Here is a 17,621-nt window from a genome sequence, read left to right as displayed (position 1 = left end):
AATCACTCACTAATGATGTTTTAATCTTAATTAAAACTCTAAAAGGCACATAATTTTATTTGTCAAATATTCTTGCTGCCGAAACTCAAAAAAAATATTTGATTATATATGGTATGTGAATGTTGTAAAAATAAATTATTTAATTTTTATAAATAAATAAAAAATATATATTTTTTATATACTATATTTTATAGTTTTAGAAGTTCATTGCATGAAAAATTGAGTTTGACATTTGATTGACGTAGAAAATTTCATACTTATCATCCAATGCCGTGTCAGAACTAAACACTGGGCACTACATTGTATTAAGTCCAGTATCTGATGTTTTCTCACAATGCTAGATGTGGAAGTGACAAATGGCATCTATTCTATGAAAGGCTTGGCACTCTAGAATAGATTCCATTTCTATTAAGAGCCCTAGTGTCTAATTCTTGACGCATTTTGTATGGTGTACTATATGATGATGTAAATGGGATAATGGTTTCTGAATTTGGCAGTTTTTATACCCGTTTTTTGTTTATATTATAGATTCGGTGTCTTGGTGTGGGACCATCTGATCCTAACTCCAAAACTCATTACTTTCATTTTGTTAGTGCCATGATTTTGATTTGCTGTACTGCACATTTCAAATCTCATCTATTCCCTTCCGATTTGCTTACGTTATTGTTAATCCCAACTTTTGATATTTCATCTAATTTGAAGAATTACTTTTTATAATGGCTGTTATTTTTACTTTTATAGGGCACTTGCCTTGGATGATGGTCTGTGCTTTCTTAATTTTTAGGCTTCTCTTAGTGTTACTTTAGGTACATATATATGTACTATTATGCTCATCTTTAATTGGTCTTACTGTTGCAGCCTGATCGTGTAATGGAATTTTGCAACAACAATGATCTTCGGCTGATTGTTCGTGCACATGAATGTGTGATGGATGGCTTTGAGCGTTTTGCCCAGGGACATTCGATCACACTTTTCTCTGCTACAAACTGCTGTCGTATTTGTTACTAGCTTCTACATGCCACTTTCCTCCACAGATAATTCTCCCTTCTAAATTTTGGCACTTTATTATTTGAATAGGTACGGCAAATAATGCTGGGGCAATATTAGTTTTGGGTAGAGATCTCGTTGTGGTTCCTAATTTGATTCATCCATTACCGCCTCCAATTTCTTCACAATAAACTCATTCGGCAAATGATGCTGTCGCCTGAATTTCTGGTGTTACGAATGTAGCATGATGTCGTTTATGGGGTATTCGAGCCTGTGATGATATAATACTCGCAGAAAGCTTGAAGGACCAAGCTTTTATTTGTCCTGGTTCTCATCACTCAATCATCAATCCAAGTTCGAGAAGCAAAGCAAAGTTTGTAACCACTGCTAAGTCGGTTCACTTTGACAAAAGCTAGAAGTTCCCACCCACCTGTCGTAAATTGAGGCATAGGGTACAAAATCAAGGTCATGGATGTCCGTGTGGCTATTTTTCTCATTATTTTTATATTTTTTTTGTTTTTCAAAAACATGTTTTTCAAGATTGATTGTGCATTAAGCCTGCATGTGCATGATGAATGCACATGTAAAGTATGACTCGCTAAAGTAACCATGCACTAAGTCTTCAAATGTGCGTTTAGCGCACGTACACGATCCAACTGGTTTTTAGCTTGACTTTTTGCACGGAGCGTGCACTAACATGTTGAGTGCGCTACTCCAATTCTTCGACATTTTCTAGATCTTTATTGTTGTGTTAAACTCTACAAGAAATAGAACCAAAACATTGTCAATTCATTAACTTTAACATTCTTTGGATTGAAACTCAAAAAAAGTTAAATTCGTATCTTTTAAGATCAAAAGAAATATTAAAAAAACATAAATTAGATCATTATTATGTATTTTAAATGTACAAATGACGTACGCATAACACTTATCAAACATCCCCCAAATTTAAAGTTTTATTTGTCTTCAAGTAAAAATAAACCAATACTAAAATCACAAAAGTTGAGATAATTGCATATTTTTCAAAACAATTTGAATTTCCATTCCTTAAGTTCACACTTGCTATGGTTTACATGATGGAATCTTACAAAGAATGCACTTAGAGATTACAAAGGTTAGCAAGCATGACAATTATCAAGGAAAGAGCAAACCAAATCAAACCAAGATTCTCTCAAGCATCTCAAAATATTCTTCAATGGATTCTTAGTTGCAACACCAACAAATCAAACATTTCAAAACCAAATCTGAAAACCATATCAGTCTTATCAGATATAGTGATCACACCGATTCACACGTAACAATATGCACACCAACTGGTTGTATTTACCAGGACCACAAAAGCAGCTATGACAGAGGATATAATTTGTCATAAGGTCACTCTAGGCTCGTTTCCACAAAGATTTAATAGAAATAGTGGAAAAAAATTGCAACTTGCAAGTCACTCACTTAATTGGCTCTTGAAATGATCCTTAACAATAACATTTCTTGAAACAATCTGCACTGCGAAATAGCATACCCATTTGTATTTGCAATGAAGAAAATATTAGAAATTTATATTTTTCATGCTACTAATATATAATAGTTCAAATGAAAAATTTGACTAAAAAAGACATAAACCTTAAACGCTATTCTTCTACATGAGGGAGGTTTCCTCTTTTAGCACAGCTAATCGAAAGTTCCAAAACACACAAATAATTTGTCTATTTACATCTTATATCCTTTTGTTTCATTCATGTAGGAGTATAGAAGATAATTAAGTCACTTAACTTTATCTCACGTGACCGATTTTAATGAAATATTACAGCGGCTAGATTTAAGCAAAATAAATGAACGGGATCAAGAATAACTTTAAACACTTACTCTTAGAATAAGTTATAGGGTAAATTTGTTTAAATTTATTTTTTACTAACAAATTAACTATAAATTAAATAATAAATCACATAATCTAATATTTTAAATTAAAATTAATTTTTCAGAATGGATTATACTATAGTGTAAAATTATGAGACTGGGATTTTTCATAATTACTGATGTAATGTTTATGAGTACTGTCAACTTGCCCCATTAGATGGAGCATGCATGGTCTATTAAAGGTTTTTGTTTTACGAAAATGGATTTAAAACAAAAATTAATTATCATTATGGATTGGTCAAAAAAGTATATATGGAAATGAGTGATTTTTGTGACGTAGGAAGTAGAAAGTGTCATCATAGGTGACACCTTTTGCTTTTTATTTGTTTTGCAGCAGATGGCATCAGTCTGGTATGTTCCTTGCGGTCTGGTAGCTCAAACATGGTAGTATTTAATCTCACCATCATTAAAGGAACCCATACACTCAGAGAGAAAGAGAGTCACAAGCTAGTTAGAACAAAACCCATTTTTGGGAAACTAGTTGGCACAATAGTTTCCTTCACATGAAGACATAAAGTAGTGTAACAAACCACAACATAGAGATAAATTACCTCATGTTGTGTATAACCATTAAATATTGATGCTGCTCGGACATTTCTATAGTGACAAGATTAATGAACATTAACTTGTTTTGTAGTTGAATTTGAAACACCTTAAAGGGAGACTAGAAAGAAGACACATTTATAGAGTGTTCAATATTAGGTCTGGATGTTTTAAAAAACTCCAATAAGAATTTAATGCTTCAATTAAGTTATTTCCGTCCAATTAAAATTGAGGTGATTAATGTTAATGAAATATTTAAAGTAAAAAATTCATAAATTATTACTCTAAAAAAGTTGCCAACCAACTTATCAAAATCTATTTTTTTTTCTTTAACAACATGTCCTTTTTGCTACTTAATAGTTGCAATTAATATTTTTTTTATTTTATTTTTACGTGCTGAAATTACTTGATTGTTTATGTACAAAACGTGATATATGTGTCTACCTACGTATTTCCTTTTGGTACAAGGTGACAAAAGAAAAAAAAGAGAAAAGAAAAGAGTAAAGCATGACTTATTTTATTTTAATCTTATTTAATCTTCTATTTGTTCAAAACAATAATATTTTTTAACAATTTTTTTAGAATGTTCAATTCATAATTAAGAATGAATTAACAAAATTAATCTTCACAAAACATTTTTTTTATAAATTATATTGCTAATTAATTAAGTTAAAACAAGCTTAAGTTGATTCCCAAAATAATTTAATCTGAAAACCATTGGTTAAATTTCTTGCATAATCACATTTCGTCTGGTTAATTAAAATCTAAGATGAATTCAGTAAGTGTCTATTACATCATTGGTTAATTTTTTTTAAAATATTTATTTAAAAATCAATAAAATAAAATAAAATTATATGCAACATAATTTTTTTCATCTAATAAAAATATTTATATTTTAAATTTAGATAAATAATCATTTTCCTGATGTGTAGAATGCTGATAAATTTCATTACAAAAGATAAAAATTCAAATGAGTCTCAAAAATAAAAAAAAGTATAACAAATCTATTCATGAGTTAATTTATTATATGTTTGTTTTACCTTATGATTATTTTTTTATTTTTTTTATGTATTTATTGTAATGTTATGTGATTAAAAAAAGAAAAATATTAAGATTAAATTATATTTGATTTTTTTATCTTTTGAAAAAGAATTTATCAGTATTCTATCCAAGCTAAAATAAAATGACTCTTTAACCTTTAAATTTGTTAATAATTTGTTTTCAATAATAATTAATAATTAATATTAATAAAAAAGATAAGAACAAGAATGGTGATCTTAGTCTGTCTGCATTACTGATCTCTCTCTGTTTCTCCCTCACTCTGATCCACATCTACTTCAACATCTTAAGGTAAAGGTAACGTTCTCTCTCTGTTTTTCAATCACTCATATAAATACCAAATCCACTAATGACAGTCACCGCTTCCTTACACCGTCTTTCTCGTCTCCGATTCATCGCCAAACCCCAACCTTTCCTATCTCCTCATTCAATCCCCTCCCATTTCTCTCTCACCCCCAAAACCAAGGTTCCAATTTCGTGCTTTCTTTCATTCTCATTCTTATATTCTTATGTTGTCAACGTTCTCTATTTTTCTTCGCAGAAAGCGAATCGATTCCGATTCCTCTCAATGGCTGCGGAACCCAAGGAATCGCCTTCCAACAACCCCGGTCTCCATACAACTCCTGACGAAGCCACCAAGGGTTACATCATGCAACAAACTGTAAGCTAGCTTTTTCTAATTTACTATTATATATTATTGTTATTGTGTATTTCAGGAGTTTGATTTCTGACTATTTAACTGTGATTTCAATTACAGATGTTTAGAATCAAAGACCCCAAAGTGAGCCTCGATTTTTATTCTCGAGTCTTGGGCATGTCGTAAGTTTTTTTTTTTTTCTTCTTTTAGATACAATACAACATTTTTCTTTTGTGTTGGTTATTTATTTATTTATTTGTTAGTGCTTGAAAATGGACTTGATCACTTGACCTTCTATAAAAGTAATGGAATTTAATTAGAATATGACACTATCATCCCATCTAGGATTGGCATGTATAGTTGTAAGTTTTTAATTTTTATAATAATTTTATAATAACTATTTTAGAAGTCATATTTGGATATGTTAAAATATCTACACTGGCAGTCTATTAAAATTAAATTTGAACTAATATATTTATGTCTAGCTACAAATTCTTTTTTATTTTTGAATTTCTTCCTCGCTGTGGATGCTATGAATGCTGATGGCAGTTTGTTGGTTGGTTTAGTTTGCTTAAGAGATTGGATTTTCCGGAGATGAAGTTCAGCCTGTACTTCATGGGCTATGAGGTATGATCAATAATTTTGGTGGTGAAAATTGAATTGGATTATATATATGCTGTGATGGCAATATTAAATCTTTTCTAAATAGTTCTTAACCTTTGATCTTTTTCTGACATTTTTTGTTGTTGTTTAGAATACGGCAGAAGCTCCAAGTAATCCAATTGATAAAGTGGTTTGGACCTTTTCTCAGAAGGCTACAATTGAACTGACACAGTAAGGAATATAAATATGTTATATTTCTTATCCTTGTGTCTCTTATCTAACAGTAAGATAATGTACAGTAATTGGGGTACTGAAAGCGATCCAGAGTTCAAAGGGTACCACAATGGCAATTCTGAACCTCGTGGCTTTGGTATGTGATGTTTCATTTAATTTAATTTGGTACAGATTTTGACTCTAATCTTGATTCACTGGTTACACTTTATGTTTGTTATCCTAAAAATATGCTGAATGGCTGACCATTATTCTTGCCTCCGTATGTTGCAGTGTTTAGGTCCTTATTTGATGCTTTGAGTTAACATGTTTCATGAATTACATTTAGCTGTAAACACCTATTGTTAAAATTTTCTCTTTTACACTGTGGCACAGTTGTGTGTTTGCTTCCTTTAAACAGGAAATGTCAAGAGAGGCATTGATTTCATTAAATGATGAACTTAGCAGGTGGTAATTTTTGAAATATTTGGAGTAACTAAACAATGCTAGATCATGTGAAAATATCCTATATTATCTTGAGCATACCTTAGAATATCTTAAATTATCCTTTAGGATTATTTTCTTCATTTCCTTGTTATAGGATTGGCTACCATATTTCCATATCTCATGCTTTGTTTCCTTTCTAGTTAGGATTATGATTAGTATAAAAAGGTTAGTGCTTTTGGTTTTATGATCATATCATCACATTGTAATACATCACATCATATCAAGTCAATATCAGTCATATAATACTTAGGCTCTAATGCTCTATTCTTATTCTTATTCATTCCGTTTCCTCCCTCTATACCTTCCTATCTGTCAAAAGAGTAAATGGGATGCATTTCCTGAATTTGTTTAGGTTATATGCTTTGTATTCTTTTCAGATTCAAGGCTATCAGTGACCTAGTTTTCACGTCACTCACATGTCTGTAATTTTTTTTACTGCTACTTACAGGTTCTATTTTCTGCTAGTTTTTATTCATTAACATGGCTGTAATTAATTATTTATTTCCACGGCTATTTACTAGATTTATTTATAGTATTCTTTGACTTATTGGATAAATAGGAGATTGAATTCTAATAGTGAGTTCACCAAGTTGTCTTTCTGTATACAGGACACATTGGTGTAACTGTTGATGACACATACAAGGCATGTGAAAGATTTCAGAATCTGGGAGTTGAGTTTGTTAAGAAACCAGAAGATGGTAACAATTTTTCTTTAGTTTTCAATTCATTCTAGTGGTGCCCACTGCCCATATACTGTTGTGAATATATCATTGTATTTTTTAACAGCTATGAATTGTTTGTGTTGTAGGTCAGCTGTACAATAGATAACTATGTTAATTGTTTCTGTTCTCTACATGACAATTTATTATTGAATTTTGTTTGGGTTTGCATTATTCCTGTGCATGAAGGCGTCTATGTTTAAATAAATATAGAGATGTTAAGGGATAACTTTACTGTGAAATATTAAAATAGTCAGAAAATTGGGGGTGAAATCTATTTTAAAAGCAAGGGTTTGAATTAAATAGGCTAGATGTTATTTTTCTTGTTCTATTTAGGCCTTCTCATCTTGTTATATTTAACTATGAAGTGCAAGAGATGGGGTGCGGTCATAGACACGTAGTAATTCTGATAGGCTGTCTGATTAATTTAACGCAATTATAATGCTGTGTAACAATTGGAACCACGCCACACCAAAACTTGCCTTCTGTATGGATGCTGGTTGCTATTGTCATCTGATGTTTGTGGTAGTACAATGATTAAAGAAAATTAAGCATATTTTAGTTGCGCAGCTATCCATCTGTTGGATGCTAATTGTTGGCTGCAATTTTTGAGTAACTTGTGATGCACAAATGTTGAATGTTAACGGAATTGGTAAATGTCTGAATTTTGCTGATTCCATCACAGATTCTTCCCTGCATTACTGCTTCAAACATTTCTTTCAAGTTTTCTTTATTTTTGAATAATTTTCTGCAGGGAAAATGAAAGGTATAGCATTTATTAAAGATCCTGATGGATACTGGATTGAAATCTTTGATCGGAAAACAATAGGAAATGTAACACAAACTGCTGCTTAGGCTTAAGATAACACCTTAAGGTAGATACTATGGTTTTCTATTGCTTTGCCTTTATTTATTTATATGTTTTACCTCCTGAATCTAATGTCCTCACAAAATTTTCTGTCTGGTATAAGATAATAAGAACCATGTTATGTTTTATTTTTTTGTTGCAGGCCCGGCTTTTCTGTGATATGTTCTTATCTCTGATTTAATTGGGTCTTTTGCTCGTATGTGGAGTATGTAGGATTTTTCGAGCTTCACCTGAATGAATAATTTGTTGTCAAACCAGAACGAAAAACAAGATTGTGTTGTGAATCTTGTATTTTTTTTTTCTTTAATTTCAAAAACCTAGCCAATATCGAAACTGGTGACTTGAGTCTACTCTTGCATTGGATCTGTGATACGAATGAGTACTTCTAAAGACACTCTAACATAATCATATGCAGGACTCTAGAACAGTAATAATACGTGAGAGGCAAATGCTAACTAGGGCATTCACTGTTTATGGTAAAAGGATAAATTTTTTTGTTGGAAAGGATAAAATTATGTCGTATATGTTTTTTTTTTTTTTTGCATTTTATTATATGATTTTCTGTATATTATTAATAAAGTTAAACAATTTTTTTAACTAGTAAAAAAACTTGAGTCATCGGAAATTGTATATGGACATAGTTTTATAATGCAAGGAGATCTAACTATACGATTTGGAACCCCAAATTCATGTTCCATGCATAAAAATTCCAAAAGCCACAACTAGTAGCATATATTTAGATAATGGGATCTAATTTAGTTGCTTAATCTTATTATAAATCACCTAGTACATGAATTTGATTTCTCCCAATAAAAAGATAATAGCATTTATTTAGATGCGGAAAACCATGTCCTTTTCAAACATGCTATACAAGTATGCAACCTAAGTGCATGTTTGTTTACCCGTTGAAACTTTGGCTCCATGAATTCCTATGCATCTAAATGGAAAAGATATAAGGGAGGTGCCGTGGGCAAACTGCATTTGAGAGGATGCAATGGTACTCCAAACATGCCCTAACTAGATTTCTTAAAAGGACAAACGCGACATAGGTGAGAAAGGAAGCATGCCAAAAACTAGGGGTGAAGAACTTTCTATTCTTTTTTGCAGTTTTAATTATATAATTTGTGTCTTAATTTTAATTAAAAGTTTAATTGAATCCTTTAATTATTAAAAATTCAATTAGGTCCTCCACTTGTTTAAAAATATTACAACTGTATCCTTTTTGTCATGTTGACGAAAATAGATATTTTTACATTAATTTTTCATACAATCAACATAAAATAAGAAATTTTTACATTAATTTCCAATGCAATTTATGTAAAAATAGTTATTGTTAAGATCTGTCCCCAATATAAATATATATATTTTTATATTTGTTGTTAATACAATTGATATAAAAATGTCTATATACAATTTTTATTGATCACACTAAAGAAGTTGATAAAAATGATATAATTGTAGTATTTTTAAACAATTAGAGGACCAATTGAGTTACTCGATGAAAGTGTTTTAAAATAATTATATATTTTGATTGAACTATTCAATAATTGAGAAACTCAATTCATTTTTTAATTATAATGAAAGGATGATTTGTATAATTGAGCCATTAATTAATGAATGGAAAACTTGATATATAAAGTTAGGAGATCTAACTACAACAACATGCAAGCTATATCTAGATTTCTTAATAGGGCAAAAGAGAATTAAGTGAGAAAGGACGCATGACAATGGCCTGGGCATGAAGGACTCATCATCAGCAATGGTGCATTCAATGAGAAGAAGTTTTTTTAATTTTTGTTTAACTGAGAAGTGAGAAGTGAGAACTCCCTTGGGATACATACCACGTAGAACTTGTTAGTTGGTGAGTCTCTTTCGCATCCCGCATAGACTCTCACTTCAATTTTGACTTATTGAACTCCCTATATAATGTGATCAACGGTTTAAATAACATGTTTCAAAATACCAGTTTCATATATTCTAAAATTGCTCTAATTTTGTCAATCACACATAACATTCGTCATCTTCTTGTCTCTCTGCATTCAAGATCACAAGGTAAAGGTACGTTCTCTCTCTCTGCAATCACTCTTATAAACAACAAATCTACTAAGAGCACAACTAGACTTGTATGGACACAGTAACCGAATCAATTGCGATTGTTCTGAACCGAAGGAATCACCTTCCAACAACCCCGGTCTCCATACAACTCCTGATCAAGCTACTAAGGCTTACTTTACGCAACAAACTGTGAGCTTATATGAAAAGATAGGTCATGCACGCACACAGTAAAGACCCTCTTTTAATAATAAAATTATCATATGATAAATTTATTAACTTTTATAATAATTATTTTAAAAAAATTTATCCCATTTATATTTAATTGATAATATAAAATTGCTTTATACCGTAACTGTATGAACATTAATCTCTACTTATATTACTGTTATTGTTTGTTATAGGTGTTTGATTGACTCTTTAACTGTTATTTGACTTGCAGATGTTTCGAATCAAGGACCCCAAAGTGAGCCTTGATTTTTATTCTCGTGTCTTGGGCACGTAGTAAGTTTTTCTTTTAGATGTAACAATTTTTGTATTGATTATTTATTTGTTTGTGCTTCAAAATGGACTTAACCTTTAACAAAACTGATAGAATTTAATTAGAATGAGACACGATCATTTAATCTAAGATCGACATATATGGCAAGTTTTAGTTTTTATAATAATTATTTAAAAAGTCATACATAAAATATTTTATGATTGACATCCTAAAAATCTTTACAATGACAGTATATTAAAGTTAAATTCGAACTAATATATTTTGTCTTTTTTTTTTTTGGTGAATTTAATATATTGTGTCTAGTGTAACACTTAATTAGAGACCATTGCATTGGTCTCTCTCTCTCTCTCTCTCTCTATATATATATATATATATATGTTCACGAATATTATATGTGTAGCTGCGAAATTTAATTATTTTGAGTTTCGTCTTTGGTTGTTAATGCTTTGAATGATGACAACAGTTTGTTTGTTGGTTTAGTTTGCTTAAGAGATTGGATTTTCTGGAGATGAAGTTCAGCCTATACTTTATGGGCTACGAGGTAATTATGCTATTTTTTAGGTAAAGTCGTAATTATGATATATATTGTCGTACCTGTTTGCTAGTGAAAATTAAGTTGCGTGAATTGGATTAATTACTGGATGTGGATTATGCATATGTTGTGATGGCAATAATATTTTTTTCTAAATAATTCTTAAATATCAACTATCTCTCTACAGAGTTTTTCTAATTTTCATTGATATGCCCTTTATTTCATCTTTTTTTCTTACATAACTTTGTTGTCTAGGATACGACAAAAGCTCCAAGTAATCCAGTTGAAAGAACGGTTTGGACCTTTTCTCAGAAGGCTACAATGGAACTAACAGAGTAAGGAACGTAAATATGTCATATTTCTTTATCCCAGTGTCTCTTATCTAACAATAACATAATGTACAGTAATTGGGGTACTGAAAATGATCCAGAGTTCAAAGGGTACCACAATGGCAATTCTGAACCTCTTGGCTATGGTATCATATTTCATTTCATTTAACTTGGTAAATATTTTGACTTTACCGCCTTGGTCTTTTCTTGATTTTCTGGTTACGCTTTTGAGCTTGTTATCCTAAAAAAAATGCTGAATTGCTTACTATTATTCTTGCCTCCTTTTTGCAATGTTAAGGTCCTTATTTGAAGAAGTTAATTTTTTTCCTGGTCACTCTGGTGACAATTTTCCAGTCATTGACATGTATGTAATTATTTTTGTTTACTGGATATATTTTGTGCTAGCTTTCATGTCATTAACATGGCTGTAATTAATTATTTGTTTCCATGACTATTTACTAGATTTACTTATAGTGTTCTTTGCCTTATTGGATAAATAGGATATCAAATTCTAATAATAAGTTGCCTTTACAGGACACATTGGCATAGCTGTTGATGACACATACAAGGCATGTGAAAGATTTCAGAATCTGGGAGTTGAGTTTGTTACGAAACCAGATGATGGTAACAATCTGTCTTAGTTCTCAATTCTTTCTAGTGCTGCAAGTTCATCATTGCCATTTTTTAACAGCTATAAATGGTTTGCGTTTTAGGTCTGTTGTACAATAGATAACTATGTGAACTGCTTTTGTTCCCTTCATGGAAATTATATTTATTTTGGGTTTGTATTGTTCCTGTGCATTATAGAAATTATAGCATATTATAGTTGCACAACTATCTGGCATTTGGGCTCTCAATTGTTGGCTGCAAATTTTTAGTAACTCGTGATGCACAAATGTTAAATGTCAATGGTAATGGTAAATGTCTGAACCCTGCTGATTCCATCGCAGGGTTTTTTTCCCAGCATTACTGCTTCAAACATTACTTTCAAGTTTTCTTTATTTTGGAGTTATTTTCTGCAGGGGAAATAAAAGGTTTAGCATTTATTAAGGATCCTGATGGATACTGGATTGAACTCTTTGATCTAAAAATATTAGGAGGTGAACAAGCTGCTGCTCATGCTTAAAGATAACACCTTCAGGTGAACATTCTGGTTTTCAATTCCTTTGCCTTTGTTTACTTATATATGTTTTACCTCCTGAATCTAATGTTGTCCTCCCAAAATATTCTATATGATATTAGAATTAAGAACCATGTTACATGGATATCAAAATTCGCTTCGACGTGCTAAATTATGCATATCTGTGTCAAATTGCTAGTTCTCCAAATGTGTGCTATGTGCATATCTAATTCAGAAACAATAAACCACTTGATTCTGTATAGTTGACTATTCTTTGGAGCAATCCTTTTATGAAGATTTTAAGTGAGTAAATTGGCGTGTCACTCCACTTAGTAAAAACGAGGATGCAAACGCAAGAAGTTCCTTTAAAGTGAGTTTATTCTAAAGGTAAATCGTACACCCCTTTGATCATGCAATGTTTATAAAAATAAACAAAAAACTAGCACATTAAGTTTATGCTAATTTATTATTTTATTAGAAAAATTATTAAGTTAGAGAATTATTAGAAATACGAAAAACTTGTCCTCCTCTCTATTTCCATCCAAAATCCAATTCCCAAACACATCATAGTGGATTAAGATCGTGTTGCACTTTATTAACAATAGATGTATGATTACACATAAAGTCTTACACACTTGCTTACTTTAGAATTAGAAGCAAGCTCACTTTAGAATAATCCTTTTCCATGTAAACACTTGTTTGCAACTAGAGATGACAAAATGTATCTAGATTCCGCAGACATCTACAAAAATATTTACAAGCTGAACGGAACAGATAATTATCTATAATATTGAAGCTAAGTATGAGATAAATATATACACACAAATTTATGTGAATATGGATGTGGGTAGTGGGTACCAGTACGGGTTGCACATATCATATATAATTAATATATGTTACAAAATAGTAATTAATATATTATCTGTGCGAGTATGGGAGGGTACTGATATTATTTTTTAATGTAAATATGAAGACGGTACTATAGGATCCTATTCAGATCCTTCCAATTGTCATCTCTGTTTGCAACTCTTTGGTGAAGCTGGTTGTAGCATATTGCTGTATTGCTGGCATCTTCAAAGGGGTCTCTTCACTGCTAAATTTTTTTGGAATACAATTTGGTTTTTGTCTTCCCTATTGGTACTCTGGTCCATGGCTGTTCTATATATAATGTTGCACTGTTGCTACATGCTTTCTGCTATGAAATCTTCTCTTATTTTTTTTTGTTGCTGGCCCGGCTCTTCTGTGATACATTTTCATCTCTCCACTGATGTAGCTTCCCGTGAAGAAGCAAAATTTGTAGTAAAACCAGAGTGAATAAAAAGGATTATGCTGTGATTCTTTATATATATATATATATATATATATATATATAGGACATATTATATGAAAATATATTATATATAATATGTAATAGTATTTTTCATGCTTACCGTGAAGAATGAAAAATTTGTAGTCAAACCAGAACGAATAATATTCTTGAATTGGGCCCTTTGCGCGGGTTGGGCTACCTTTAGGCCTAGATCTCGAGTTGAGTCCAAAATAGTTTCCCCTAACTTGACGTCTAGTAATGTAGTTTTAATATTGGTTTTCTAATATTAAAATTCCTTATCCTTTCTGCATTACCATAACAATTAATATTAAAACCTAGCTTTAGTGAAGAAAGAAAAAATGCAGATAATATAATGTCTGTCTATTTCCAATACTCAACGAGAGATTTCTTTTAACATTCTAGACTTCGATAAAGTCGTCGATCGTCACAGAAATATGAAACGATTAATTAGTCAAATTGTGCTTGGTTTGCTTTTTAACTAATACGTATGAACATATAATTTTATTTGAATAAGAATCCTTAAAATGTCTCTTGGTTTACATTACACAGTCTATTATGGCTTTACATTATTTTCCACTTTGTTCCTTATTCAAATTATGGTTTGTGGAAAATATTCCATGAACAGGTAGAAACAATTCAAGTGAAAAATATATAAGTCCAATGAATAAAATAAAATAGCTCAAATAATGTGATTGTGGTGACTGTTCTTCTATCTTGGTTGCAGACAATAGCCAATCAAAGTCCACCAGCTGGATGTTTAAGACCTAAAACGGCTATTCTGTTATGTTAATCATTTTCGTTGGTTGACAACTAATAACTTCTTAATAATTCATTACTATTAATTAATTAATTGATTGAATTTAAAATGGAATATGTTAATCACTTAATACATATCGAGGTCGAATTTACGGTTCACATGTAGAATTTGAGTTTTGAATTTTGATGTCGGTATTGTGACTCTTCTCTGACATCATAATTTAATTTGTATGCGTTCCCATATAAAACAAAATAGAAGGTCAATGCAGTGTAATCTTTTTTTTTTTTTTTTGAGTCAATGTGGTGTAATCTATGATAAAAAAAAAGTAATTAAGGCTCTTTAATGAACTAATTTACAGATTTAAAGGAAAAGTTTACAGTAGTATTATTTAAACTAAAAAACAAATTCTATAAAAATTAAATTTTGTCGCTTCTACAAACGTATGCTGTTCCTGTTCTGTACTATATACGTTCCCAATCCCCAATGCCTTCGAAACAAGCCAACATATTATCGTCAATCTTGTTCCTGTACATGATTTGCCAATTGCACGCTTCATGCTTTATTAATTATTATTTTTCTTAAATGAAACCATACACAAATATTAATTAATAATTAGATCATTATAATTAACTTCAATTAGTGTTATACTTGTATATTTGTTTCTAATTGACGCACAACTGCACATGTGTGCAATTGTCGAGAATCATCACTGCATTTGATCTCCTTATCTAAGATTTCAAATTAGAGTCTTACATTAAAAAAAAACATCATTAAAAGAATAAAATCATATCAAAGATGTTCAATAAATTAATCATAATTTTACTGAAAATATCAATAATATGATAATAAAAAATATTATACTATATATTGAGAGTGATAAATAACCTATAAAGATGATATAATAAGATATATAAATATAAGTACTTTTGTGGAGCTTGATTTTGTTATTTAATAATCTTGCATTTCTTTCATTTTAAAAAAAAAACAAAAGGAATAGCACCAACTAGGGGAGGGTTCATGTATATACATGGGGTCCATTTAGATTTAATACGTTATTTTTTGCCACTATATGTGATTTAAATGTGCTAATAAAAACTAATAATTTATATTTGTTGATAAAAAAATAATTAATTATATTATTAAATTCAATTAAAATATATTATGCCTCTCTTTATGCAATTTTTCATTTCTTTAATTTAATCGTTTATAAAAAAAATGTTTTTCAATTAAGTTCTTGTTTGTTTGTATTATCGTTTTTTAATCAATTTCCTCCCTATCATCTATTGCTAATATATCATAAAATTAATTGACATATAGTTTACGTAAAACATGGAAACAAAAGCAAAAATATCATGGACCAGAATTACATTGTTTCTAATCTTTATGTATGTTACACATTTTTTATGTGATCCATATGCTTTAATGTATTAAACATTAAATAAACAATTTTTTTGTTTAATTTGCAAAATATCTACTGCTTATTTCTTTATTGGAAAATTTATTCAATCATCCGTTTTGATTATTATTATATTTTTTATTTACAAGACCCGAATCAAAATTTTGTTTAAAGGACCCCAACATAATTCTACTTGAACCAATGTAATGTTGGTAAACAAACAATTTTATATATAATATAAGATAGTGGGTTGATTTAAAATAATTATAAATTGAACCTGGCTAATTAACAATATTTTATATAAGAACTAAATTAAAGCTGAATATCAGTTGTAAAGATTAAAAGCACAGTTTAACCATCAAATTCAAGTAAAATTTTAAAATCTTTCTATGAGAAAAACGCATAACTAATTTAAAAAAGTTTATTTTCTATGTATTATAGTATAATTTTTTTACATTACTGTCAATTAATAAAAAATTACGTTGAGTATAAATTTTAAATTAGTTGATGTAAAAGACATACAACAAATTTATCATGGTGCATGATATATGATTAATTGGAGATGTAAAAATTCTTTATACTGTGAATACATGTTCTCTTTACTTTTTAATAAAGAAAAAAGAAAGAAGAAAACTTAATATTTGTTTTCAGAATTTAATGATTATATATTAATGATGAAAAATAATTTTACACCAAATCATTTAATCATATATAAATTATTATTAGTATGATTTTTTAATTAACTATTATTAAAATTAACAAATATTTATGGTATGTTTTTATTAAATGACAGTACTATACAATTACTGTGCACTCTAAGGGTATATGCTTTTTTTTCCTTTTATTTTTAATTTTTAGATAAACTAAAGTGAAAAATCTGGGTGAAATTGTCAACAATGGCTTCTATTTCGCAGGAACTAAAGGAAACAAGTTTTCATGGTTTTTGCCGCCTTTGTTGTCGTCAGACACACTAATAAAAAGAAACTTGTTCAAAACGGCTAATAATTTATTACATAATTTCAAGTTAGTGAGCACCCAGACTTCCACACAAGACAACAAAATTTCCCTAGCATCATAGTCTCTTTCTTTTGTTGGCCATATATCATAGCTTTCCATTTATTATTAGTGCTAAGAAAAATTGAGGTTTTCATTGCAAACGTAGCCATCTTCATCACTCTTTGCAAATGATTCTTCAACGGACTGCTCATCTCAATAATGCAGTCTCTGACAGATAACAAATTCACAAATTCTCAATATAATTACATAATACATATCAAGAAGATATAGATTAATTTATAACAATGCGTAGTAGTAGTACTTAACACACTAAACTATGTTATATATATATATATATATATATATATATATATATATATAATCCCTAATATAAAATAATTTGAATTGACATTGGCTGTTTTTCACAACATTAATATCTGATTGGAGAGAATACTTAATTAACAAAAAAATAATCTAACATCATGTTCATCGTCATCGTCATCATAATCATCATCACCCTTTCCGAGAAGATATATACAAAATATAAAGAAGCTTTTACCATG

The 17,621-nt window shown here is 29.9% G+C and overlaps 2 protein-coding genes and 1 long non-coding RNA gene across 8 annotated transcripts; all 3 read left to right on the top strand.

Moving 5' to 3' along the window:
• The first annotated feature begins 350 nt into the window (after positions 1-350).
• LOC114373633 lies at positions 351-1,775 on the top strand. Its single transcript, XR_003658445.1, has 2 exons — positions 351-761; positions 859-1,775. It is a non-coding gene; the product is annotated as an uncharacterized LOC114373633 (long non-coding RNA).
• Positions 1,776-4,681: 2,906 nt separating this feature from the next.
• On the top strand, positions 4,682-8,416 carry LOC114373667 (lactoylglutathione lyase). Of its 3 annotated transcripts, none has more exons than XM_028331180.1 (9): positions 4,682-4,791; positions 5,042-5,161; positions 5,258-5,319; positions 5,704-5,764; positions 5,892-5,971; positions 6,040-6,110; positions 7,066-7,155; positions 7,931-8,051; positions 8,187-8,369. In XM_028331180.1, exons 2-8 carry the CDS (start codon positions 5,069-5,071, stop codon positions 8,029-8,031), a joined length of 558 nt encoding a protein of 185 aa, XP_028186981.1. In that variant the 5' UTR covers positions 4,682-4,791; positions 5,042-5,068; the 3' UTR covers positions 8,032-8,051; positions 8,187-8,369. The 3 variants fall into 3 exon arrangements, with proteins under 3 accessions (XP_028186981.1, XP_028186980.1, XP_028186979.1); XM_028331179.1 differs by having other exon boundaries at positions 4,697-4,797; positions 8,187-8,364; XM_028331178.1 differs by having other exon boundaries at positions 4,775-4,966; positions 8,187-8,416.
• Positions 8,417-10,005: 1,589 nt separating this feature from the next.
• LOC114375787 (lactoylglutathione lyase-like) lies at positions 10,006-13,801 on the top strand. Of its 4 annotated transcripts, XR_003658840.1 has the most exons (9): positions 10,006-10,102; positions 10,539-10,600; positions 11,079-11,139; positions 11,386-11,465; positions 11,535-11,605; positions 11,994-12,083; positions 12,482-12,600; positions 12,843-12,966; positions 13,553-13,801. XR_003658840.1 is itself a non-coding variant. In XM_028333647.1 (8 exons), the coding sequence occupies exons 2-7, from the start codon at positions 10,539-10,541 to the stop codon at positions 12,583-12,585; spliced, it is 468 nt and encodes a 155-aa protein (XP_028189448.1). In that variant the 5' UTR covers positions 10,006-10,096; the 3' UTR covers positions 12,586-12,600; positions 13,553-13,801. The 4 variants fall into 4 exon arrangements, 3 of the variants coding, with proteins under 3 accessions (XP_028189448.1, XP_028189446.1, XP_028189447.1); XM_028333647.1 differs by lacking the exon at positions 12,843-12,966 and having other exon boundaries at positions 10,006-10,096; XM_028333645.1 differs by lacking the exon at positions 12,843-12,966.
• Positions 13,802-17,621: the final 3,820 nt, after the last annotated feature.

This window comes from Glycine soja, chromosome 11 (genome assembly GCF_004193775.1).
Source record: "Glycine soja cultivar W05 chromosome 11, ASM419377v2, whole genome shotgun sequence".
Taxonomy (NCBI): domain Eukaryota; kingdom Viridiplantae; phylum Streptophyta; class Magnoliopsida; order Fabales; family Fabaceae; genus Glycine; species Glycine soja.
Note: the sequence above shows the minus strand (reverse complement) of the source record. Positions and strands in the feature narration are given on the sequence as shown.

Excerpts from the sequence above, each read along its gene's own strand:
- LOC114373667 (XM_028331178.1), top strand. The coding sequence starts at position 4,850 with ATGACAGTCACCGCTTCCTTACACCGTCTTTCTCGTCTCCGATTCATC. Across the intron at positions 5,972-6,039 it reads GCTACAATTGAACTGACACA|TAATTGGGGTACTGAAAGCG; the intron begins GTAAGGAATATA and ends GATAATGTACAG. Across the intron at positions 7,156-7,930 it reads TGTTAAGAAACCAGAAGATG|GGAAAATGAAAGGTATAGCA; the intron begins GTAACAATTTTT and ends AATTTTCTGCAG.
- LOC114375787 (XM_028333647.1), top strand. The coding sequence starts at position 10,539 with ATGTTTCGAATCAAGGACCCCAAAGTGAGCCTTGATTTTTATTCTCGT. Across the intron at positions 11,140-11,385 it reads TATACTTTATGGGCTACGAG|GATACGACAAAAGCTCCAAG; the intron begins GTAATTATGCTA and ends TTTGTTGTCTAG. Across the intron at positions 11,606-11,993 it reads TTCTGAACCTCTTGGCTATG|GACACATTGGCATAGCTGTT; the intron begins GTATCATATTTC and ends TTGCCTTTACAG.